This window comes from Myotis nattereri (assembly GCF_964212035.1).
Source record: "Myotis nattereri genome assembly, chromosome: 1".
NCBI classification, from domain to species: Eukaryota; Metazoa; Chordata; class Mammalia; order Chiroptera; family Vespertilionidae; genus Myotis; species Myotis nattereri.
In genome coordinates this window covers 6,681,462-6,706,145 of record NC_138075.1, presented here as the reverse complement: position 1 = coordinate 6,706,145, position 24,684 = coordinate 6,681,462, and the positions used below count along the sequence as shown (strand labels likewise).

Sequence of the window (24,684 nt, the reverse complement as noted above, 5' to 3'; positions counted from 1 at the left end):
TCCCCACCCCAAAGCATCCACAGGGGCCCAATGTCATGATGAGGTCCCAGGCGACCAGGAGGCTTCCCCCAGGGCAGTGGTTGGCAAACCGCGGCTCGCGAGCCACATGTGGCTCTTTGGCCCCTTGAGTGTGGCTCTTCCACAAAATACCACGTGCGGGCTCGCATGTACAGTGAGGTTGAAACTTGGTGGCCCATGCACAGAAGTCAGTTTTCGGCCTGGGCGAGACTATTTCGAAGAGGTGGCGTTAGAAGAAGTGGGGGGTGTGGGTCAGTCGGGCAAAGGGAGATGGGGCGCGGGCGGGCCCCGGGATACGCAGCGAGGGGGAGGGGCTCGCGATTCATGCACGAGTTGAGGACAGGAGAGTTGGAAGGGGTCGACCTCAGCGAACGTACCTCAATCAGATTGAGGACATTTTTTAGCAAAGGCCAGCTTAGGAGAACCCTAATTAAGTTAATAACAATGTACCTACCTATATAGTTTAAGTTTAAAAAATTTGGCTCTCAAAAGGAATTTCAATCGTTGTACTGTTGATATTGGGCTCTGTTGACTAATGAGTTTGCCGACCACGGCCCCAGGGTCACCCAGTCCCCCCAGCCAGCCCGCCCTCCGGAGGCACTGCTTCCTCCCAGGCAGCCTGACCCTCACGGGGGCAGCCACGGTGCCTTCCCGCTCTCTGCAGCGCCTCTGACTGCGGGGCCACACTCCTCAGCCACATTCCTCGGCTGCTCTGGGGCCTTCTGCTCCAGCCCTGGCCGGGCAGGCCTGGTCCCCTCCCCGGTCCGCCAGCTGGGCCTCTGTTAACACAGCCAGGGGCCACGTCTGTCCTTAAAGGGTGGCTGCCTTCAGTGCTCAGGTCCCCAGGCCTGACGGTGTTCATGCCGCTGCTCGGAGGCCAGAAAAGACCAGGACCAACCCTGCAGGGCCCCGGCCCCGCACACACGGGACGCGTGAGCAGGGACGCACGGAGAACCCGTGCACCGTGCACAGCTCAGTGAGGGCCGCACTCAGATGCGCCACCCTCTACACCACCCCCATGGCCGCCTCCACCTCCCTCCGGCGCATGCCCCAGGCACACAGGGGCGGAGGGCCCTGCCAGGCTCCGACCCGAGGCGGGACAGCCGGCCGGACCCCTACCCTCGCCCACGGTCGGGGTCCTCATGGCTGCATATGACGCCCGCGTCCTCCTCGTGCCGGCAGTTGTGCGTGCCCAGGCCCCTGTGCCTGCACTCCAGCAGGGTCCTCTCGTCGCCCGCGCAGCGCACGTCGTCCAGCAGGATGGGCAGCGCGCGGCCCTCCCCGAACTCCGCGCCCTTGGTGGCCCGCACGGCATGGGCAAAGCCCAGCTGGCGGCACACCACGGCGGTGGCCTTTATGTCCCAGCCGTCGTCGCACACCGTGCCCCAACGCCCGCCTGCAAACACCTCCACACGCCCGCGGCCGGGGCTCAGGCCCGCAGGCCGCACCAGGCGCACGGCCCCATTCAAGGGCGCGGAGTTCTCCGTGCCAGGCTGGCCCCGCCGCCGGCCGCTGACCCTCCGGCCGCCAGGCCGCCGAGTGGGCCTTGCTGGGCGCGGGGTGGGCCTTGCTGGGCGTGGGGTGGGCCTTGCTGGGCGTGGGGTGGGCCTCGCTGGGCGCAAGGTGGGCCTTGCTGGGCGCGGGGTGGGCCTCGCTGGGCGCAGGGTGGGCCCGGGGGGAGGGGCTGTGGGGCGGCGGCGGCTGGGCACCTTCGTGGGCACGGGCGCTGTGGGCGGCGGGGTGCTCTCGGCCCTCCGGATGAACTCTGCAGGAGGGAAGAGCCTGCGGTCAGAGCGGCCCTGGCTCCCCAGCTCTCCGTCCAGGAGCGCAGACCCCAGGGAAAGATGTCCTTATTCTACCCTCCACTCAGACACCGCGGCTGCGTGCCTCTCTGGTCGCCCTGCCTCCTGGGAGTCCCCGTCCCTCACTCTGTAAACTCGGGGCTTCTCAGAGCAAGTGACCCTTTCCGGTTCCAGTGGTTGGTTTAAGGGGGAAGCTGAGGCCCTCTGATGGGAGGAGGGGGACACGGCAGACGGGCTGGATGAGAACCAGCCTACCCAGGACCTGCTGCTCAGGGTGCAGCCTCCTGCCAGGCCCCTGGCTGCCGGCTTCTCCCACTTGGCCTCTTGCTGCTCCCTCTGCCTACACTTCTCTCCCCCCCCCCCCCCCGACCCGCCATGGTGCACCCTTCCTCTCCCTTCCAGGCTCAGCCCTCAGCCTCTGCTCCGAGACCTCCATGCCCGCATCCTGCACTGCCCTGGGTCCCCATGGCACCAGCACACACGCTGTCACTGGGCCCGGGACGCTAAATGACATGTCTGTGTGTCCCGGCCTGACCTGAGGCGGGTCCCTCCAAGAGTGCCGGAAACTGCGGAATGAGTGGCTGCAAAACTGTCCCAGGCCCGAAGCCACCTGAGGCTGGACTTACTCCCCCCAAACCCCGAGCTCCTCTCTCCCCCAGCTTCCTCCACCCAGGGTCCCCTTCCTCGGGGCCAGGCACCCCGCCCGCCCAGGGGCCTAGCCTTGCCCTCCTTCTACAGCTCCCACACCCAGTCTGCCAACTGGTGACCTGCTGGGTACACTCGCCCTCCTGAAGTAGCTCCTTTGGGCCACAGGGTGGTTTTTTAAAGCCAACATTTTCAAATGAGGAGACGTGTAGGTAACAGCTCGGAAAGGCAGACACCACATCCATCTGGCTCAGCGTGACATCCCCAAAATGAAGTGCACGGAAGGGCTGTGAATGAACTGAATAATGAACGGACGGGTTTCCTGCTTCTCTTAAGAATGGAAAGGTCTGGCCCGACCAGTGCAGTACAGTGGTTGAGCGCTGACCTATGAACCAGGAGGTCACGGTTCGAGGCATAGGCCGGAGTTGGGGGCTCCATCCCCAGCGTGGGGCATGCAGGAGGCAACCAATCAATGATTCTCTCTCATCATTGATATTTCTATCTCTCCCTCTCCCTTCCTCTCTGAAATCAATAAAACTATTTAAAAAAAAAAAATGGACCGGGCCTCGCTCCCCCCGAGCCTGGCCCCATAGAACAGCCCCCTCCACAGGGCAAGCCTCCCCAGGTGGCCCCTGATCCCGGGGGCAGTCAGTGGCGGCCTTGCCCGGCCCCTCAGGTCCTGAAGCTTGGCACCCCTCCCTCCCTCCGCACCAACCTTGTCAAAGTGGAAGCATCCTGTGGCCGGCCCAGCCCCAATGCCCCCTCCCCTAGGGACCCTGCACCCAGGATAACGGTCCAGTATCCTTTGCTCACACATGGTACACCCTCTTCCTCTGTGCCTCTCGTGGACTCTGAGGGTGCTTCCCTGGAAACAGCTATTTCTCCCTTCGCATGCCCCCTCTGAGACCTGCAGCCCCTTTGTGCCACCCACCCATGGCCTGGGACTGGCACACATTGCCCACTTTAACTGAGCGTCTAATGTGTGCCCAGCACAGGGCCCGGCAGAGGGTCCAGCTGGGAGGGCCCACGCTGGGTGTGGGCTGTAGGAGCGTCCCTCCCCCTCTGGGTCCCTGGTGGTGGACACTTACTTTCTTTGGGCACAAAGCGGATGAGGCGGCTCCTCACCGTCACCTGGGCGGGCTGGATCTGACACTTGCCGGGGGGTGCCCGTCTGCCAACACACAGAAGGTCATGAGCCCGCCTGGGAGCCCGCCCTGAGCATGTCCTCTGACATCGCACCCCCCCCCCCCAACCGCCCCCATGGCCAGGCAGGGAGGGGGAGGGCCCGTGTGCTTCCAGGCCTGGGCAGGTGACACCGGTGGCCATTTATGGAGCACCTACTGTGTGGCCCAGTGTCCCCACGTGCTCCTTGCCCCGGGATCTACAGGAGTCCAGTCCAGTCCCAGGACAGGAATCCCTCCTCCCACTTCTGCATGAGGCCGGTGGCTCACCTGAGCCACTTCTAACTCCAAGCGTGGCCTGTCCTCTGAACCTGGTCGGATGTCACTCCTCCTCCTCCTCCCACAGCCTGCCAGTCCGACTCCTGTCACTGTAACCGACCCTGGCCCCAGCCCACAGCCTTTGAGGAGCGTCCCTGCCCCCCTGGTTCCTGGGTTTCTGGTGATGCAGAAACAGAGGCTCCTCTGCCAGCAGGAACCAGGGAGAGATTCAGTCCATTTAAAGGAAAAAGGCAGAGAGAGAGTGTGTCTCCGGGTTGGCAGCAGAGCTGGGGGACCCAGGGGCTTGGGGAGTGGGGGGTGGGGGGAGGCGCGTAGAGAGTTGGAAGAGAAAAGAGCCAGAAAAGGTTGCCAGGACTATGAATTGGGCTCTTCTGGCATCTTCAAGGGGCACCAGGAAGGAATGGAATTTCGTTTTAATTAGTTTTTGGCTCTCGATCTGTGAGTCTTTGAATGGGATCCGCCGATTCTGGGCTGACCACGTGGGTACAGACTTCAATAGGTTCCACCAGCTCAGGGGAAAGCCCAAGGGGTGAAGCAGCCACATGACACGAGGGGCCTCCAGACGGGCCTGGCCAGAGAGGGAAGCCGCAGAGCGAAACTGTGGGCCTGTCCTCCCCCGCCCTCCCCCCGCCCCCGCCCCCAGGCTGAAGAAGCAGGCAGCACTTGTCAGAGCCGGAGACGGTGGGTTTTCTGGTGGGTTTTCTGGTGGCCCCGAACCCAAATACTATCCACACGCCCCACACAGGCCCAGCAGGGGTTTGTTACTGAAGGAAATGATGAAAAACATTTTTGTTGTGCAAAAGGTGGCGATACACCCAAAGCTGCCACATGAATGCGGTTATGTTTGGGCGGTAATGAATAGCCCCGCCCACCCCGCCACTCCTCATGCCTTCGTGTTCCAAAGGTTCTGTAATGGGGCCTCGTGCAACATGCTGCCGGGCAAAGAAACACGTTTATTCCAACAGAGAAAAATGAGAGGGATGAGGAGGGTCAGGGAGGGAGGGAGGGCGGGCGTCTGGCCGGTGTCTGCCTCGTCCCACACACGAGACCGTGAGCAGAAGCGACCTCTGCCCTCCCGCCGGATAAGCCAAGATAAGGCAGCGACGGTCCGAGGCGCATCCTGCGAATTAGGTGCTCCGTGCATGTGACATTTCCTTAGAGAAGCATCTGCTCTAAACGCTGGAAACGGCCAGGAACGGGCAAGATAGCTAGGGCTCGATGACTCATCAGAAAATCATGCAGCCATTAAAACCGGTCCTTTTGGGGGGGGGGTGCAACGTGGAAATGTTTATGCAGAACGGGGGAAGGAACGAGGGGAATGCAAAGCTGGCAGGTGCCCTTCCACACGGAGGTAATCCTGGCGCTGCCCACGTAAAGAGGGGCAGGGTCTTCTTGAGAAATATGTGAATAATGAACAGGCCCTAGCCGATGTGGCTCAGTGGATAGAGCATCGGCCTGCAGACCCACAGGTCCCGGGTTCGATTCCAGTCTAGGGCACGGACCTCAGTTGTAGGCTCGATCCCCGGCCCTGGCTGTGTGCGGGAGGCAACCAATGGATGCCTCTCTCTCCTCGATGTCTTTCTCTCTGTCTCTCCCCCCGCCCCCTTCCACTCTCTCTAAAAATCAATGGGAAAAATATCCTCAGGCGAGGATTAACAACAACAAAAAATAACAGTAATAATGAACAGACCTGTGCTTTAAGGGAAAAATGCGGTAGGCAGGGATGCCTGCAAAGCTGTCACAGACCAGAGGAAGCTAAGGAGATGTGATGACTAATGTAATTCTGGAACAGCAAAAAGAATCTGAGAGAAAAACTAGAGAAATTCTTTTTAAAAAGAAGTACGGAGTTTAATGAATAGTAATGTGCCAATATTGCTCATTAATTGTGACAAAGATGCTGTAATAATGTAAGACATGTAAATAATAGAGGAAAATAAATAAATAAATAAGAAGGGTGAGGGGCATATGGGGAAAACTCTGTATTATCTTTGCAACTTATTTGTAAACCTAAAACTATTCTAAATTCTAAGGGCTTTCAGTTTTTTAAAAATGTGATGCTGGGGCTTGTGCTTAGGAGCCCCCATCAGTGTGTCTGACTCCCTCCTGGCGTGGATAGAGGCGGACTGTGAAGTCCGGGTTTGAATCCTGGGTCTGCCGCTCACCCGCAGGCTGGGCTTGTCTAGTCACTTCCCTCTTTGGGCCTCAATTTTCTCATCTGGAAAATGGGGACGTGAATAATCTCCGCCTGAGGGAGTGCCAGACAGGGAAACTGAGGTAACGGAGGTGCGGGCAGCGCCGGGGGTGTGGCTCACCTGGAGGGGTCGATGATCTTGTAGATGACCCCACGAGCTGCTGTGGCACTCGGCACACCCGTGGACATGAAGTACAGCTCCCCTTGGACAAGAAACAAGGCAGGGAGTGAGCACCCTGCCTGGAGGCTGTCCCAGCGGCCCCACACCCCCACCTCGGGCTCTGAGACCAATCCCGAGCTCAGGAGGCGAGCCCTGAGGGCTCCAGGCCCACGCAGCTCACCAGCGCCCAGAACTGAGACAGCCCCAGAACGGCCGCTGACGTGCCCCAGGGCCTCTGTAGCTCTCCAGGGCAGTGGCTATTCTGCCGGCTCGACCCTCTGAAGTCCCTGGTCACCTGCCTGGGTTTCACGCCCAGCATCACACACCTCTGGGCGCAATGAGGGTCCATGTCCCAGCTCCTTACTAACTGCCTGTTGGGTAATTCGGGCACACCTGGCTCTCGGAGCCTCAGCTTCCTCATCCCAAAATGAAATGCCTCATAGGACTGTCATTTGGATCTATTTTTATTGACTTCAGAGAGAAGTCAATAAAGAGAGAGTAAGAGAGAGAGACATCAAGGATAGAGAGAATCATTGATTGGCTGCCTCCTGCACGCCCTCTACCGGAGACTGAGCCCACAACCCGGGCATGTGCCCTGACTAGGAATTGAACCGTGACCAGGGTGACCTCCTGGTTCATAGGTCGATGCTCAACCACTGAGCCACACTGGCCGGGCAGGACTGTCATTTAGATTAAAAGGGCACACGGTCAGTGCAGTCAGCACCAGCTGTTACTGCTGATGTCAGTCACCGGGATCTGGGCCGGCCAAGTCCTGGAGGCTAGCGTCTGTCTCCACTCACTGACTAGCAGGCAGAACCCTAGCTCGGGGAGTTTCTTGTGTGAATGCCAGTCCCTGCACTCAGCCCCGTGTGAGCACCCGCGGCTCCGGGACCCCCCACTCTGGGCGTCAGTTTCCCCACCTCTCGGGACGGGAGTGGAAATGCAGTGAGTGGGATCACAAGCACCTGGCACCATGGGCGCTCGGGAATGTGAGTCCTCGCTCTCTGCCCCCGGCCCTTGCCACCAGAGGCACCTATGTCCCGGAAACAGGCTTCATCATTCCCATCTTACAGGTGAGAGAACAGCTCAGAGAGGCCAAGCGACCTGTCCAGCATCACACAGCTGGGGAGTGCAAGCGAGGCCCCTATCTCAGCACCGTCTCTGCCCCCAAGCTCACACGGATGTAGGACTCATGGTGGCCATGAGGCCACGACACAGGCACTCTTCCGGAGAGAGGCCCTGGAAGCCACTGTCCCCCTCCTGGCGGTGTGGCCCTCCCATCTACACTCCAGCCCCCTGAAGGGCCTGGGGGCTCTTCGCACACTCCACTTCCTCAGCCTGGAATGCCTTTCTCCCCTGTCTCCCTCCAACTGACCAAGTTCAAGCGTACGGCCCTCTGGGAGGCCTCCAGGCACCAGCTGGGTCCAACATTCCCCTCCCCAGGGCTGAGCAGAATAGTCAACCTCAGTTTCCCGACCTGTAAAGTGATGGGTTTGGACCAGGCACACTCCACGCTCCCTCCGGCCTTGATCTGCTGGGAGCCGAGGCCCTAGCCCGGGGGTGGGCAAACTTTTTGACTCGAGGGCCACAGTGGGTTCTTAAACTGGACCGGAGGGCCGGAGCAAAAGCATGGATGGAGTGTTTGTGTGAACTAATATAAATTCAAAGTAAACATCATTACATAAAAGGGTACGGTCTTTTTCTTTTTTAGTTTTATTCATTTCAAGCAGGCCGGATCCGGCCCGCGGGCCGTAGTTTGCCCACGGCTGCCCTAGCCCCATGCACAGGCAGGGAGCCCCACCAGCAACGATGGACCTGCCCGGGGCCAGGCTGCCCTCCTGGTCTCTGCCATGTGGACGGTCCCGGGAGGACGCCGGGCCAGCAGACGCCCTTGTTTCACAATTTACAAGTCTTAGAGCAGCGGTTCTCAACCTGTGGGTCGCGACCCCTTTGGCGGTCGAACGACCCTTTCTGCATAAGACCATCCTGCATATCAGATATTTACATGATGATTCATAACAGTAGCAACATGACAGTGATGAAGTAGCGATGAAAATAATTTTATGGTTGGGGGTCACCACAGCATGAGGAACTGTATTTAAAGGGTCGCGGCAATAGGAAGGTTGAGAACCGCTGTCTTAGAGGAATAGCTAGAGAGATGGAGGCTGGAGCCTGGAGCTGGGAGAGGGTTGTTTGCACTGGGGCCGCGGCCCAAGTTTGCCACAGGCTGTCCCTGGGCCGTCCGTCTTCGAGGGGCCTCCGCCTGGCTGTCACCTCACTCGGTGCCACTCAGAGAGCTGAGGAAGGGCCCTGGGAAATGCATCTTCCAGGCCCTGCCTTTCTTGGGGGGTGGGAGGGATTAAGGGGGCCGAGGAGAGAGAGAGCATCTCTCCTTCCAAACGTGTTAACCCCCTATTGGCCAAAAGAAAGGGTTTTCAGGAGCCCACTGGGCTTGGGGAGGGCAGTGGGGGCTGCGGCTGCCCTTTGGAAAATTTAGATTCTGATGGGTGTCGGCTCAACAAAGGTTTCCCACACTCAGGCCTGGGGTCTCTGGGCACTGGGCTCTGCAAGGGGATACCCCTCCAAAGGCCCCCTGGTGAGTGTTGCCCAGCAACCAGGCCAAGCATCCCCTAGGCCCCACCGTGGGCCCCTAGTGTTTTGTCCAGGGACAATCCAGGGCCAAGGACAAAGGCAGGAGGCTGGAGTGGGACCCAGCCCCCACGGCCCCTCTTCCTCCCCCCTCCCCACTGTTCCTTACATTGAAAATGCAAGTGCCTGAACGGAGACCCACTAACAGGCAAGGGGGCGGTGGTACCCACGTTCTGAAGCCCGCATGGCTTCATTTTCTAGGCCCAATACACTTGCCATCAGGAACCCGGGGCAGTGGAGGTCTTGGGAGGCACTCCCCACACCCACCCCTGCCCCCCACCCCTGCCCCCGCCTGCATTTCCACCAGTATTTCCTGGTCCCTAACTTTCCTGGACCTCTAACTGCCCTGAACTCTTCCCCAAGTCACCGAGCTGAACCTCCCAGCAACCTCACCCAGGGCGGAGGTGGGGGGAGGGGGAGGGGAAGCTGGTGAGGATGATGCGCAAGCAAGGTCTCCAGCCTCACCCTCCCGCCAACACATCACTCTTCATCCTGCAGTGGTTTCAGGCCTGAGACCCACCCCATTCCTTAAACCTCAGGCCTGAGACCTCATCCCTCGAACCCCAAGCCAGAAGGACCCAGGGGATGGGGGGACCAGCCAGGCATGGGCAGCGGGGACGGAGCGTCCTCGGGAGTGCTCACCGGCCTCGTCCTCCGCGAAGGAGATAATGTGTGGGTAGTAGTTGTTGATGAGGCCTGGGAACTCGCAGGTCTGGCCCCGGCCCATGCAGAGCTCGCTGTACTGCCACTGGCCCGGCCCCGGGCTCTCTCGGAGGGACATCAGGCGCCTGCAAAGGAGAATGAGCTGTGGGGTCACGCCTGGCCTGGTGCGCAGGGGAACCCCACCCACCCACCCATCCACCCACTCATCTGCTACCCATGCAACTGTGGTGGGCAGTTAGCCAGACATGAGCAGAGCAAGGATGATGGGCCGGGTACAGAAGGTCACCAGGGCGGAAAGCCTGGGTGCCTAGCAACGGACAAGTGTAGGGTTGGACCGCACCCCCAGGGTGACCTCCCCTCCCTAGCATATTGCTGCTCCTGCGTTTGGACCCCTGACTTTTCCTCCCTCGAGATACTAGGCTCAGCTGTATTTCAGCTCCAGGCCCAGAAAAGCAGCAAAACCAGACAAGCAACACCACAGTGGACCCCAGGACCAGCTGCACTGAATAATGACCCCTGGCTCCGACCAGTCAATCAGTGGAGGCCTGAAAGGACGCTCCTGGGAAGCTGATGAATATTCTATTGAGATCTTCCCCTGGGACCGCCCCTAAAGCCTCCACCCTTAACACCCTTAGGACCGAGGACCCAGCGGGCTCTCCCTCCTGGGAGCAGCCCTGCCTTTCCCTCCCCCCAGGAGCCTCAGCTGTACCTGCCTCACTTCTAAACCCCTAGGGCCCTTCCTTTGCCTCTGTAACTTGTTCCTAAGTCCATGTCTTCTACAAATTTCTTCTACCGCGGTGATTTTCCAAACGAGTGTTCTCTTATAGTTTGCGTCTTGGCTCTGAATTCTTTCCTAGCTAGAGGCTGCTGAACCCAGGCGGGTCTGACCCCGCTGGTCTAACACCTGGAGCCGTTCTTGCCGCCCCCAACACAACCGGGACCACACACAACTGGAGGGTCCGGTGCAAACAGAGCGTGCAGGGCCCCTTGTTCTAAAAGGGGTAAGAATGTCAAGACAGTGAGACAGCAGAGCATGAAGCCACGTGCGGGCCCTTCTCAGCATGGGGCCCTTCACATCCACGGAGCCTGCCCTGCATGAAGTCTTTACTGAGCACCTACTGTGTACCAGAGAAGCATGAGGAGGGGGGCACACAGAGACCAAAGACCAGCTCGGTTCCTGCCCTCTCAGGCCACCCCCCCGCCCAGTGACCACCAGGAGGCAGTCAGGAGCTGGCTTGGGTGGCAGAGCTCTGCCAGGCTGGTGCCAGGAGTGAGCACACACTTTGGAGCTGCCTCCACTTCGGAGCTCAAGAAGGAACCTGGGCACCTTCAGAATATGCTGATTGGGCCCCTTACTCCCTTCCCCGCCTGTCAATTACCTACTGATACTCCCAGGCCCTGGTCGCTGCCCCCTCCTCCGGGAAGCCCTCCTGAATGCCTCCACCTTGGGCTTCTCCAGCACTCTGAGGCAGACTGGAGTGGACCGAGTGTCTGTCTCCCTGACTTGGGTGTCAGGTACTCTTCAACTCTGTTGTTCTCTCTGGCCCTGGCACAAAGCCTGGCCCAGCAGATGGGCTTGGGAAAGGGAGGCAAAATTAGTTAAATGTCTGCGGTCAGGTGACTTAGGAGATAGGAGAATTGGGGTAAAAGCTGAGGCTTCATTTAGACCCACTTTCCAGGTGGGATAATTGAGTCCCAGAGGCAGACCCCAAGGAAGGGGCGGAGCTGATAAGAGGATCCAGCATCCAGAGGCTCTCTCTCAGCTCCAGCTGCAGACACGCCCAGGTCAGCAGCCTGCAGAGGTGAGCATTCTCCAGCCTCAGGCTCCTTCACGCCTCACCCTCCTGAGCAGCAGCTGCCCTCAGGCACCGGCTCCAGTGGGATAAGCAACAGCTACCAGAGGCGGAGCTACTCGATGCTAAGTGCTGTGCATGGACTAATGGACTCAGTCCTCAGACGACCTTGGAGGCAGCTGCTATCACCATCTCCATTTTGCAGATGAGGAAACTGAAGCTGAGAGAAGGCAGTCACATGGCTAATAGGGGGGCAGGATGGGACCCAGGCCACCTCAGCTGCGCTTCCAGGCATCGTGCCAGGTGCATCCCTGCCCTGGGCCTCGCTGGGCCTCTGTACAATGGGAGAGCGAGGTGGTCATGAGGCCCCAAAGCTCCTCTGGGGAAGGAGTCTGACCCACAGCAGGTATGGGGGTATGCTCTGCCCCCCAGGGAGGCGTCTGGCAGAAGAGTGTGGGAGTCGGGGAACAAGGCTCCAGGGGCCCCCATGGTCAGGCCTGGGCTGGAGCCCCAGCTCCCCTCTCCCCAGCAGGACGGCCGCTCTGGCCTCTCCTGGACCAATGCACCCGGGGCCCTGGCCAGCTGGTGCAGTGACAGGTCCTGGCCCCCCAGGTAAGTTGTTAGGTCCCTCCTTTGCCCTCCCTGCCTCCTAGAATGGCTGTCAGGCCACTCACCCGCTCATGAAATCGCCGAAAATATAGAGGCCATTCAGGTTGGGGTACTCGCAGCCCCGGTACACGTAACCGCCGGTGACCGACTTGCCCAGCTTGTGTGGGTAGGCGAATATGGGCAGCACATCATCTGCAGGGCGGGGGAAGCCGGGGTGAGTGGAAGGGATCAGCACCCCCCTCCCCCAAACAAATCGTGCGGGTGCTTACAGCTTCTAGGTGCGGAGAAGAGCAAGGAGCATCCCAGGAGAATGGGGGAGGGGGAGAGTGGGAAGAGGCTAGGTCAGGTCCTGGGTCGGGTGTGGGGGACCAGGGGAGAGGCATTGGCGCACATCCCTTGGGGTGGATCTGGGATCAGGGTGTCCCCCAAGGGCAGTCTCCTTGAGCCTGGGGCAGACACAGGAAGGGGAGTCAGGGGATGGAGGAGATCCGGGAGGTGGGTCCTGAGCGCAGAGGGAGGGAGGCGTTGGCACATAGCCTTGGGGAGGGGAGTGGGAGGATGGGGGATGGGGGAGATCTGGGAGGTGGGTCCAGAGCGCAGAGGGAGGGAGGCGTTGGCGCACAGCCTTGGGGAGGGGAGTGGGGGGTGGGGGAGATCCGGGAGGCGGGTCGGGGCGCAGAGGGAGGGAGGCGGTCACCCAGGGAAGCGTTGGCGCACAGCCTTGGGGAGGGGATGGGGGATGGGGGATGGGGGATGGGGGGTGGGGGAGATCCGGGAGGCGGGTCCGGGGCGCAGAGGGAGGGAGGCGGTCACCCAGGGAAGCGTTGGCGCACAGCCTTGGGGAGGGGATGGGGGATGGGGGATGGGGGATGGGGGGTGGGGGAGATCCGGGAGGCGGGTCCGGGGCGCAGAGGGAGGGAGGCAGTCACCCAGGGAGGCGTTGGCGCACAGCTTGAGGTCGTAGCACTCGAAGCCCTCGCGCGCGCGCCAGCCGTAGTTGCGGCCGCGCTCCACCAGGTCCACCTCCTCGAACTTGTTCTGACCCACGTCGCCGCAGAAGAGGCGCCCGCGGCCCGCGCCCGACTCCGGGTCGCCGCGGTCGAAGGAGCAGCGCCACATGTTGCGCACCCCCAGGGCGTAGACCTCGGGCCGCGCCGCGGGGTCGCCCACGAACGGGTTGTCGGGCGGGATGCGGTAGGGCGGGCCGCGCTCGGTGCCGTCCACGTGGATGCGCAGCACCTTGCCCAGCAGCGCCGACCTGCGGGCACGGACAGGGCAGGTGGGGAGGGCGCGGCTTGAGGTGACTGCGCCGGGGCGCTCGGGCACCACCCGGGGCCAATGGCTGAGCCAGGGCCAAGGTGAGCCTGGCTGTGGGGCCAGAGACCCCGCCGGGTCAGGTCCTTCTCAGCGACTTGCCAGCTGGGTCACCTCTTTCATTCATTCCGCAGCGCCCGGCACCTGACTCTGGGCCAAGCCCTGGACTTACAGCACCTACAGCCTCGCTTCGGCCTCACCACACAGCTTCCGGCAGGTGGTGTTGCTGTGACCCCCTTTACAGATGGGGACCTGAGCTCAGGAAGGTCACATGAATGCCCACGTGCCACGCCCACGGTGAACGGTGGGGCTGAGGTCTAGTCCTGGCGGCTGGCCGCAAAACCCACACTCTTTTTAAAAATATATATTTTTATGGATTTCAGAGAGGAAGGGAGAGAGGGGGAGAGAGAGAAACACAAGGACGAGAGAGAATCATTGATCGGCTGCCTCCTGCACGCCCCCTACTGGGGACCAGGCCCACAACCTGAACATGTGCCCTTGATCAGAATCGAAGCTAGGACCCTTCAGTCCGCAGGTCGAGGCTCTATCCACTGAGCCACACCAGCCAGGGCCAAAATCCCATGCTCTCTACCACAACACTGACCTCCCCCGACCTGTGTCTTCCACCGTCACTTGAGGTGGTCCTGCCTCCTTGCCCTCTTAAAGGATTGTGCTCCAGGGTGAACAGAAATGCTGCGAGGAAAATGAGTCCTGTAGTGTTCTTCGTGCCCAGCACAGTGCCTGGCACATAATAGGTGCTCCTTACGTTTGCTAAAGTGAATGAGTGAGTGACCGGAGGCAGTCAAGTGCACCATACGGAGTACAGGTTGGGCTGGGAGAGCGGGGAGAAGACACTGCTATCTTAGCCGGAAACGGGGCTGAATTCTTGCTTTCTCTCTCACACTCCCAGGGCTGTCTCGGGTAGAACCACGGCACCACAGAGTGCAGACAGGACTCGGTGTGGTCCAGTTCACCCACGCTCTCCACCTTCCACCCCTACCTCAAAGATGAGGCAACCCGGGGGACCCCTTGCCAGATCCCCCAGACAGCTCTGGACTCCACGGAGGCACGCAACGTCACCTCTGGGGCCCTCCAGAACCACGTAGAATTGGGGTGCAGCCCTAACCTCCACACAGCTCCCAGGAGTGAGTGGCTTGTGGGTTTCATTCGTCACAGGACAAAAGTGACCCCTGACCCTAACCAGTTTGGGGATAGAGCTCAGTGGATAGAGCGTCGGCCTGTGAACTGAAAGGTCCCGGGTTCGATTCCGGTCAAGGGCGTGTACCGTGGTTGCGGGCACATCCCCAGTGGGGGGTGTGCAGGAGGCGGCTGATCGATGTTTCTCTCTCATCGATGTTTCTGACTCTCTGTCTCTCTCCCTTCCTCTCTGTAAAAAATCAATAAAATATATTAAAAAGTGCCTTGCAACTGTGTGCCTGTCATTCTCACAGCATCAGCACCCTCCTTGGACGCATCTCACCATGTCCTCTCAGGTGAGAAAACCCTCCCACCCAATAGAGGCCCCACAGTTAACCCCCTACCGCCCAAGGGCTCCTATTGCCCGCCCCAGCCTGCTCACCACCAAGCTGCAGACCACAGTCCAGGCTTCCGTGTATGAGGGGGCCAAGCTCATAGCAGCAAAAGAATGTTTTAAGTTCTGACCAGTTATCCACAAATCCTTCCTTTCTATTTTCTGAACTTCGCCCCAAACATGAGAAAGTGCGATGCCTCTTACACAGCCCCAGGTGAAAGCACGAGTCGCAAGTTGTGAGCACTTTCACCGCTGTGATCAGCATCAGGCTCGCTATTTTTACTTTCTGGGCCGAAAAGGTGTCGTCACTGTTGGCTGAGAGAGTGGAGGAGGCTGCCCTGAGACTGCGGGATGGCCTCGTCTAGACTCACAAGACCTGTGTGTGTGTGTGTGTGCGTGTGTGTGTCTAGGAGTGGGATGACGGCAGGCCATCTGCTCAAGCCAAGAAGTGACTGACTGCCCTGGCCTGCTTGGCGCAGCGGATAGAGCATGGCCTGTGGACTGAAGGTGTTCCATTCCGGTCCAGGGCACATACCTCGGTTGCGGGCCCAATCCCTGTCCCAGGACAGGGCCCGTGCGGAGGCAACCAATCAATGTATCTCTCTCTGTCTCTCCCCATCCCTTCCACTCTCTCTAAAAATCAATGGAAAAAATATCCTCAGCTGAGGAATAACAAAAATAAAAAATAAAGTACTTAAAAAAAAGTGACTAACAGAACAAAACTATGCTTCAATGTCTGGGCCATCGTGGGGGAGCCTTGGGCAGAACACCCACGTGCCATGCAGCCCTGCTCCAACCAGCTCGCGCTCCCCACGTGGTCTGAGAAGCATCCCTTTCCTTCCTCTGTTTCCAGCAGAGCTGAGCTGACTTCAGAAAAAATCCCATCTTCCCAGATGCCCTCTAACACAGCTTCTCAGGTGCCTGTGGCCAGTGGGCACTGTGCCTGGCCCTCCACAAACACGACCGCTCTCACTCCTCACGACAAGCCTTCCCATGCAATAGTGCGGTTCTCCTCCGGCTGATGAGTGGCAGTGCCCTGCCTGGGTCTCCGGGTGGCCAGCTGCAGGCTGAGCTGGGACCCAGGCCCTGCCTGCTGCCCTGCGCTGTGTGGCTGAGGAGGGAATTCCCTTCCAGAACAGCATGTGATCCAGGGCATGTGAACAGCCCACCAGCCAGCCGAAAGCAGGACATACTTGTTTTGGGCATTTCCAAACTTCCCAAAGGGGTCTCCGGCCATCCCGCCATCTCCGGTGAAGATGTAGAGGTACCCATCGTCCCCAAAGAGCAGCTGGCCCCCGTTGTGGTTCGCCGCTGGTTCTTCAATCTCCAGGATTATCCTAAAAGAAGATAAATGTCCCCACCCCCGGCCCCCAAAATATCCTCAGCCAAAATACAAAACAAGATCACAGCTACAAGTCCTCCTCTCCCCTGGATGCCACTGCACAGTGGCAAAGGCTCTGCGTGTCCTTCATAGCACGTGGTTTTTACAAAGGTCTGGAGGGCTGGGCATGGCTAATTCACTCTGTTGTGCTAATGAGAACTTGGATGCTCAGAGGGGTTGACAAACTTGCCCAAGGGCACACAGCAGAGCTGGAACTAGAACTCAGGTCTGCTAGTTCTGGTCTAACGCTTCTTCCACTGCTCCTCACTGCTAGCCCCTGCCCTGTGATGATCACGCAGAACGGTGGGCCCAGGCATAGCTGGTTGTTCTATCAGCCATGGCTACCCACACGTAAGCGGAACACTTCTACACTCCCTCCTCGGCAGGAGATTGGAGGCAAGGAGGAAGGGAGCAGCCAGGGTATTTCTCTCTCTCTCTCTCTCTCTCTCTCTCTCTCTCTCTCTCTCTCTCGGCTGCGTCTTGCCAATAGCTTATCTCCTCCCTAGATGCAACTCCTGCTGCCCGGGCCCACCACGGCTCCAGCTTCCGCTGAGTGGCCCCAGCTCGGGGCTCCAGTGCCCCCACCTCCTCACTTTGTGCTCCAGCCAAGGAGGTGAGGCAGCTCCCTTCACCTGTTAAACTCAGAGCTGCCGCACGTCCTCCCCACGTTGCTCTGTCGTCATTCCTCACACCCCAGTAACTCCCATGCCAAGCTCTGCCTATGGAACGACCTGGCACAGGCTTTTTCCCTATGGGACTCACACTGGTGCGTGTGCCCTCCACACAAGGTCAGGACAAGCCCGTCTCAGAAACAGCCGGGCGTAAATAGTACCCAGAGAGCAGGATCAGTGTTGATGGGGGCAGAGGCCTGGAGGCAAGGAATGGCTAAACCAGCTGGGGCGGGGCGGGGGGGTTGGTGGGGGGAGTGGGGAAGGTCCAGGTGAGGAGAAGTGGAAGGCAGGGCGCAGGGCTCAGTCACCTGGGGCTGTGGGGATGGGGTCGGGTCGGGGTGAGAGGAGCAGTGGGACGGGCTTGCAAGACGGACAGGCCAGAGTGCTAGCTCTGAGATTCCTGGCTCTGCGACCTAGCAGGTCACGTCACCTCTGAAGCCTCCACTTCCTCATCTGTGAAATGGGACAGTAACACTGACCTGGCTGGGCTTTACGAGAACCCAGTGAAACAAACCACCTGAAATGCCTGATCTGGGGCTCTGGATCCTGTGCTGTCTGTCTGGCAGCTGTCCCTCCCCTGACCCCAGAGCATAGGGGTCAGCCCCCCCCAGCCCCCCCTGCCGGGGCGGCACTGAAACCATTGAACCACCCGTGCAACACGCGGCATGTATGGGCTGGGTCCGACTGGCCCAGGTTCAGCCCTGCCCCGCCCAGCCTGGCTCCCAGAGGCCACCTCTCAGAGCTGTGGTCCACGGCGTTCGTGTCGTTCTCCGCGACCCTGAACTCGCTGATGCGGATCCACTCGTGGAAGTCGACCCCCACCGAGTAGTAGACGTAGAGCCTGCCGTTGTGCCGGAAGCGGGGGTGGAAGGCCAAGCCCAGGAAGCCCCGCTCGTCGCCCTCCCAGGGCGAGGTGAGCACCGCCCGGCTGATGTTCAGGAAGGGTTTCTCCACCCGGGAGCGGTCAGGCAGGTAGGCCCACACCAGCCCCACCTGCTCGGCCACGAAGAAGCGGTGGGTGCCGTCCTGGGCGTGGACCATGGCCACGGGGTTGCGCAGCCCGTTGGCCACCTCCTCCAGGCACAGCTGCAGGCAGCCCTTGGCGTCGGCCACCACGCGGCCCAGGTTCGAGTTGAGGTTCTCGTTGACCAGCAGGCGAGGGAAGCAGTAGTCTGTGTCGTCCAGGGACAGGTAGCGGCAGAACTTGGCGCGGTCGCCCTCCAGGGCCCAGAGCTTGCGGTCGGGCGACAGGTGGCGGAACAGGCCCCGGCAGGTCTGCCACATGTCCAGGCAGTAGTCCTCGCAGAGCCCAGGCAGGGTGCGCAGGGGCGTGGACGGGTCCTCGGCGTCATAGAGGTGGGCTGCGTAGGGCGAGCATTCCTGCAGGGACAGGGTCAGGGACAGGGACAGCTCGGGATGCTCTGTGGTGGCACGTACCAGCTGTGTGGCCTTGGAGAGGTCACCCCGCCTCCTAGAACCCCAGGCTGCTAATCTGTAAAATGGGGACAATCCCATCCGTTACCAGGATTAGTCTCAACTACGCAGGTCTCCGATCTCCTCGCCTTCATGCTTCTGTGAGAACCACTAACCACAACTATTACTACCGCTACTAACAACAGCATCAGCAGCTACCCCTGAGGACCTACTGTGTGCCAGGAGGGTCTGAGTTCTTTTATATACTTTCTCTTCTAATCCCATTGATGCCGCCGCCCTTTATCCGCATAATGTTCTCCTTTGCTTCGCTCCTGACTCAAGGGCCCCTGGTGCCGTCCTCCCCTCCAGCGGCTGCCAGAGCAGTTTCTCTATGAGACAAAGGAGTCGGACCCGCTGGGCCTCACTGGCCCCTTTTCAGCTCTGCTGGCCTCTAACTCCGTGGGACAAAAGTCAACGGCCCAGGCTCCCCCTCCTCCCCCCAGGGCCTCCATTGGTGAGACTCTGTGGATCCCATTCAGTGGCCCCGTGAACATGATTGGGAGGTAGGGGAGTTCATGCCTCGGGGGGCAAACCTTTGCTCCGTGGGAGAAAGGTGCTGGTGGCTGAATTGTCCTGCCTTCCTCCCGGCCCTGCCACCGGCAGTCCTGCCACCCAGCTCCTTGGAAAGGTGGTCCCACCGGCTGAAGCATCAGCCACATTTAGCAGCATCCTGGACTGGGCTCTCTCTCTGCCCCCCGTCACTCCCACGGAATAAGGAAATAGCCCACACATTTTGCCCCAGGTTCTGCTTTTGGGAACCCAGACGGAGGCAACACACCTGCTCAGACCTCTCCCAGTGTCCAGCCTGCAGCACCCACCCCGTGAGAGCTAAGAGCCCACTCCACCTCCCCCAGCCTGAGAGCCAAGACACAGGTACCAGGCCCTTGCCGATCCCTATACTCTGACCACAGCTTCCCCACAGCTCTGCCATCAGCTCTTGTCCCCACTGCTCCTGCTTCCTGCCCACCTTCCATTTCCCGACACTTTCACCTCTGAGCCTCAGCAAGCGCTGTTCCCTTTGCAGGCATGCCCTTCCCTGACAGGCAGAATCCTATTCCGTCTGAAAGAATAACCATGGCCATGGAGAAATAGCAGTTAACAGTAAGAGCTCCTGGGTATTGGGGCAGACTGTGGGCGAGGGAACAGGCTGGGTACGCCAGTGAATCTGAATTTCCTCCTGACGCAGCTGCAGGCAGGAGGCTGGCTCCTGTCCCCATGGCACAGATGGGGAAGGGGAGCCTCGGAGAAGGGAGCCACTGACTAAGGTCATGTGCCAGAGTGGCCAGAATGGGCGGGCAGAGAAATGGAATATATCCCAGCTCCACTGGCTGGCCAACTGCCAACCTCCAAGGCCTAGTGAAGTGCCCCCCGCACCTCGGCGCCTCCTCTGCACCCCACCTTCCCAGAACAGAGGCCTCGCCTCCCCTGCTCTTCAAGGACCTCCCTCGATTAGAGTCCCTGACGTGAGCAGATATAATTACTTATATCTGAGTCTGACACGAACCCTCCCCGACCATGGGCTCATCAGGCCAAGGTCTGCTCTGACTCAACTGTGGGCCCAGGAGGCCTCAGGGGCAGCTACTCCCATGGAAAGGAGGCACTGACAGCCGCATGTCCCCCTCATCGGCTGGGCCAGGCTGGGTTCCAGCAGGAGGCCTCCAGGGGAAGCGGGTGACTGGCTGCCCTCTTGGCTGCGTGCTTAGGCTCCGGGCCAGGGTCTGCTCCCTCCCGTTACATGCTTGTGCTTTTGGTCACACCACAGCCTGTGTCCCTGGACCCTCCGCTGCTACTGTGGAGCTGAGGGCACCTTGATGACGTGTGCGTAGAGCCTGGTCAGTCCCTGTCTCAGCTCAGACAGGGACCGCACATTTCACACGCTCCACTCTGCTGACAAGTGGGGCAGATGGCCAGGCTTGGCTCTGGGAAGTGTCACCTCCCCACCCCCAATGTCCCCCGTAGCCTCCTGAGTCCAGCCAGTGGCTGTGGGAGGACCAGGAGGGTCTGTACACACATGTCACCTAATCTTCACGAGGCATGGCCATTGTGACCCCTGTTGTACAGAGGAGGAACTGACGCTTCCAGAAAGGCACCCGTCAAGAAGTGTCCAAGCTGGGGCCTCGTGACATCCAGACTCCACCAGGTCACAAGCCCCACTCCTACTCAGGGAACACCACCTCCAGACACCATCGCCACCTCCTTCCATGCCAGGCCTCATCATCCCTCTGACAGACAGCAAGGATCTCAGCTCCGAAGGAAAACTTTGCCCCTCTTCAGCAGGAAGCAGTTACAGAAGAGACCCTGTGTCCCTTTTCTCTGAAAGAATTCAGAGCAGCGGTTCTCAAACTGTGGATCACGACCCCTTTGGCGGTGGAACGACCCTTTCACAGGGGTCGCCTAAGACCATCCTGCCTATCAGATATTTACATGACGATTTATAACAGTAGCAACATTACAGTTATGAAGTAGCAACGAAAATAATTTTATGGTTGGGTCACAACATGAGGAACTATATTTAAAGGGCCAGAAGGTTGAGAACCACTGATTCAGAGCCAAGATTCTTGAGGCGGGGATGTGGCAGGCAGTTACGTGCACATGAGCAGAGCAAGGACGGTGGGCCAGGTACAGAAGGTCACCAGGATGGAAAGCCCTGGGTGCCTAACAAAGGGCAAGTGTAGGGTGGGACCTCATCCCCAGGGCGACCTTTCCTCCCTAGCATATCACTGCTCCTGCGGTTTGGACCCCTGACCTTTCCTTCCTAGAGATACTAGACTCAGTGATATTTCAGCTCCAGGCCCAGAAAAGCAGCAAAACCAGACAAGCAACACCACTGCTGACCTCAGGACCAGCTGCATTGAATAATGACCCCCTGCCCTGGCTCAGGCCAATCAGTGGAGGCCCAGACCCTAAAAGGACAACCCCAGAAAGCTGATGAATATTCTATTGAGATATCCCCCTAGGACCTCCCCTAAAATCTCCACCCTTAACACCCTTAGGATGGAGGACCAGGGTGCTCTCCCTCCAATCCGGGACCCCTCGGGGGATGTCCGACTGCCAGTAAGCTGGACATCTCTCTCACAATCCGGGACTGCTGGCTCCTAACTGCTCACCTGCCTGCCTGCCTGATCGCCCCTAACTGCTCCCCTGCTGGCCTGATCACCCCTCACCACCTCTGCCTTGGCCCCCTCCACCGTGGCTTTGTCCGGAAGGATGACCGGAAGATGTCCAGTTGACCTGGTCTAATTAGCATATTACCCTTTTATTAGTATAGATGTATGTGTGTGTTTATTGATTTTTAGAGAGAGAAGGGAGAGGGAAAGAGAGAGAGAAAGAAACATTGATGAGAGAGAAATATCTATCAGCTGCCTCCTGCACACCCTCTACTGGGGATTGAGCCTGCAACCCAGCATGTGCATAGAATGACACTCAACCACTGAGCCACACCGGCCAGGGAGTGAGTCCTGAAGGCTTTTTAGGTCCACCAGCCGTTCTTTAGGAAGACCAGGTCTCTGCACGCAGTGCTCGTGTAGGATGGTCCCTCCTTGCCCCCTTCTGCATCTGGAAGACATGACTTGGGGCCCAACTGAAAAGTCCCCACTGACTCCTCCACCCTCCCAGGGCCCTGGCTCTCCCTGGCCAGTGGGGGAAGGCTGCAGAAAACTCATGGAAAAGTGACTCACGTGTGTGTGTGTGTGTGTGTGTGTGTGCGCACGTGTGTGTGTTTATTTTCATGGATGCTCCCACAGCCCTCGGTTCATATTGCAGATGCAGCATTCACCAAATTGTACTTCTGTGGCTCGTGGAGTGAGCTCTCTACTTCTGCTCTCACATTGCAACTGCCAGAAACGGCTCAGCCGCTCTGCTTAGCTAGGACTTAATCATCTCTGAGCATGTCTGTCCCCCCCACAGACTATGGGACCCTCCAGGGCAGGGAACCCGGGACTCAGCCCACAATGGGGCTTCAAGAAGGCAGGCAATATGGCAAAGTGATCAAGAGAAGGATTTTGGAGCCAGAGCACACTGGAGATTGAGTCTACCATTCCCTGTGTACCCTTGGGCAAGTTCCTTAACCTCTCTGTGCCCAACAAAAGAGGAAAGGCATTCCAACCTCACAGAGTTGTTGGAAGGAATAAATTGAGATGATGCATGTGTTTGTTCAGCAAATGCTCCAACAACCTAGGTACGCAACTCAAGGTTCCCTCCTTCAGAAAGCCTTCCCTAACTTTCCAGGGAAAGTGTGGCCTTTCCCAGAAAGGATCTGAAAAGGGCCAGGAGGGACAATCGCCCTCTAGCTAAGGAGCCATGGTGGGGGGGGGGGGGGGCCTCTGGAGGAGATGTGGGTGCCAGACGGGCAGGTTCTGGAGGGGACCCTGGGGGTGGGCGTGTTTTCAGGGCCTCCCTCCTCTGGAGCCCATCTCCCCAAGGCAGAGGTGAATGCTTAAGGAATGGTTACCATCACTGACTAACACTTGCAAATAAGGCACTGGGCCACCGCCCCCAGGGGTGGAAATCAGGAGGCGCTGAATAATCCAGATGCAGCCTGGCTCACCCAGCACAGTCCTCCAACTGGTCCTCTCCCACCCTCCACCAGGCCCGGCAGGGAAGCCCCAGCCAGCCTCGCTGCCCTTTGGGCTCACTCCAGATGTGACGTCACTCCCAGAGACGCTTGGGGTGAGGTGCTAGCAACCACTCCACCCTGGCTGCTCAAGGCCAGCCCGAGCTGGGAAGATTCCCAAGGAAAGAGGGGGCCTCCTCTTAGGGAAAGAGGACGGTCCACCTTAGTATTTGCCCTGCTGAGCCTGCCACACCGTAAGTGCTCGACCAACAAACCTGGAGCGAATGCACCAGCCCTGCTATGTGGCAGGGTGGGAAAGCCATGGGACCTGGGCCTGTGGAGCCCCAGAAGCAGACGGACCCTTGACCAGACCGTCTGGCTCCCGAGATGCACAGCAGGGGCTGGACAGAGCCCACCAAAGGCAAGCACCCCCTGTGCATTCTGGAGCTCCCCAGGGCCCCATCGGCCCCGTCCCCTCTTATTTCCCACCCACGCGGCCACTCACATTGGCAATGAGTGAGGGCCCAGTGCCCACCATGGCCACCACTGGGCTGTGTGACCACCCAGCAAGTCCCTGGCTCTCTAGGCCCTCGCTGAACCGGCCTCTGGGCCTGGCTCCGTTCCCACCCAGGGCTGGGCAGCCAGTGGCGGCCGGTGGGGGCCAAGAAGGCAGGCACTAGAGAAATCCAACTGGAAATGTCCACTGAGCCCCTAATACGTCTCACTTAGTCTGCGAGGCAATCCTGGGGCAGGTAGGATTGCCCCCACCTGACAGGGAAGGAGGAGCTGTGACGTGCAGGGTCCAGCACCAGGGAGTGGCCGAGCCAGGATCAAACCCCAGAGGAGCCACAAACGCCCGGGGAGTGAGGACACCATTGGTCCATCCCTCCTGCCTCCGGAGGGGAAATGAGGTCCAGAGAAAGCCCGGGTCACAAAGCCAGCGAAGGGCAAAGCCCTCGGGGGCCATCCCAGGATGCCCATCTCCCCGCCCCGGCCCCCGGGACTCCCACTGGGGCCCCAAAGCCCGCCGCCCTCGGGTGGTTCCCGTCCAGGGGGGCTGCCCGCCACCCTCCGCCGCCGCGCCCGCTCACCTGGCACAGCAGGTCGAGCGCGTAGCCCGCGCACTCGGCCCACACGCCCGCGTCCACGCGCGCCGCCAGGGCCCAGAAGCGGCGGCCCAGCGCGGCGTCCCGCTCGGGCGCGCAGCAGCCGAAGGCCGAGTACTGCGCGCAGAAGCTCAGCGGCTGCGGCGGCCGGAAGGGCGGCCTGAAGTCCAGGCACTGCGGGTGCGCCGCCGCCCCGAGCGCCCGCAAGGCCAGCAGCGCCAGCAGCGCTCCGGCTCCGGGCCCGGCCCGCCGTCCCGCCATGCCGCCGCCGCCCCGCTCCGCCCCGGCCCGGCCCGGCCCCCTGGAGCCGGGGGCCCCTGAGCTCCCGCCTCCCTTCTCGCCAGCATCCTCCCTGGGCGCTCGCCCTGCGGGCCCTCGCGTTTGGCCACCTCCCCAGCAAGGAGGTCCCCTCCGGTCCAGGACACCTCGGCGCCTGCAGGAAGGGAGGCGCCTGCAGAACTTGGAACCTCGCACAGCCTCTGTTCCCGCTACAGCCCGTGCCTCCTGGACGGCAGCCTTTCCAAGTACAGCGGCATTGCCTGGCCTCCTGGGGCCCGGTGTGGGCTGGGTGTCGCGGGTCCGGTTCTGCCAGGGGCTCAGCATCCGCCCTTGGGCGCTATTTGCTCCTGGAGGTTCCGGAGCCCTGGCCAGAGGCCCTGGGTCCTG

General features: G+C 60.0%; 1 protein-coding gene across 1 annotated transcript; it reads right to left on the bottom strand.

Moving 5' to 3' along the window:
- Nucleotides 1-1,133: 1,133 nt before the first annotated feature.
- On the bottom strand, nt 1,134-24,279 carry HHIPL1 (HHIP like 1; the record flags this gene model as incomplete). Its single annotated transcript, XM_081105481.1, has 9 exons — nt 1,134-1,783; nt 3,554-3,636; nt 6,238-6,319; nt 9,568-9,713; nt 12,056-12,182; nt 12,920-13,248; nt 16,029-16,172; nt 17,621-18,267; nt 24,004-24,279. 9 exons carry the CDS (start codon nt 24,277-24,279, stop codon nt 1,134-1,136), a joined length of 2,484 nt encoding a protein of 827 aa, XP_080961607.1.
- Between the last annotated feature and the right edge of the window lie 405 nt (nt 24,280-24,684).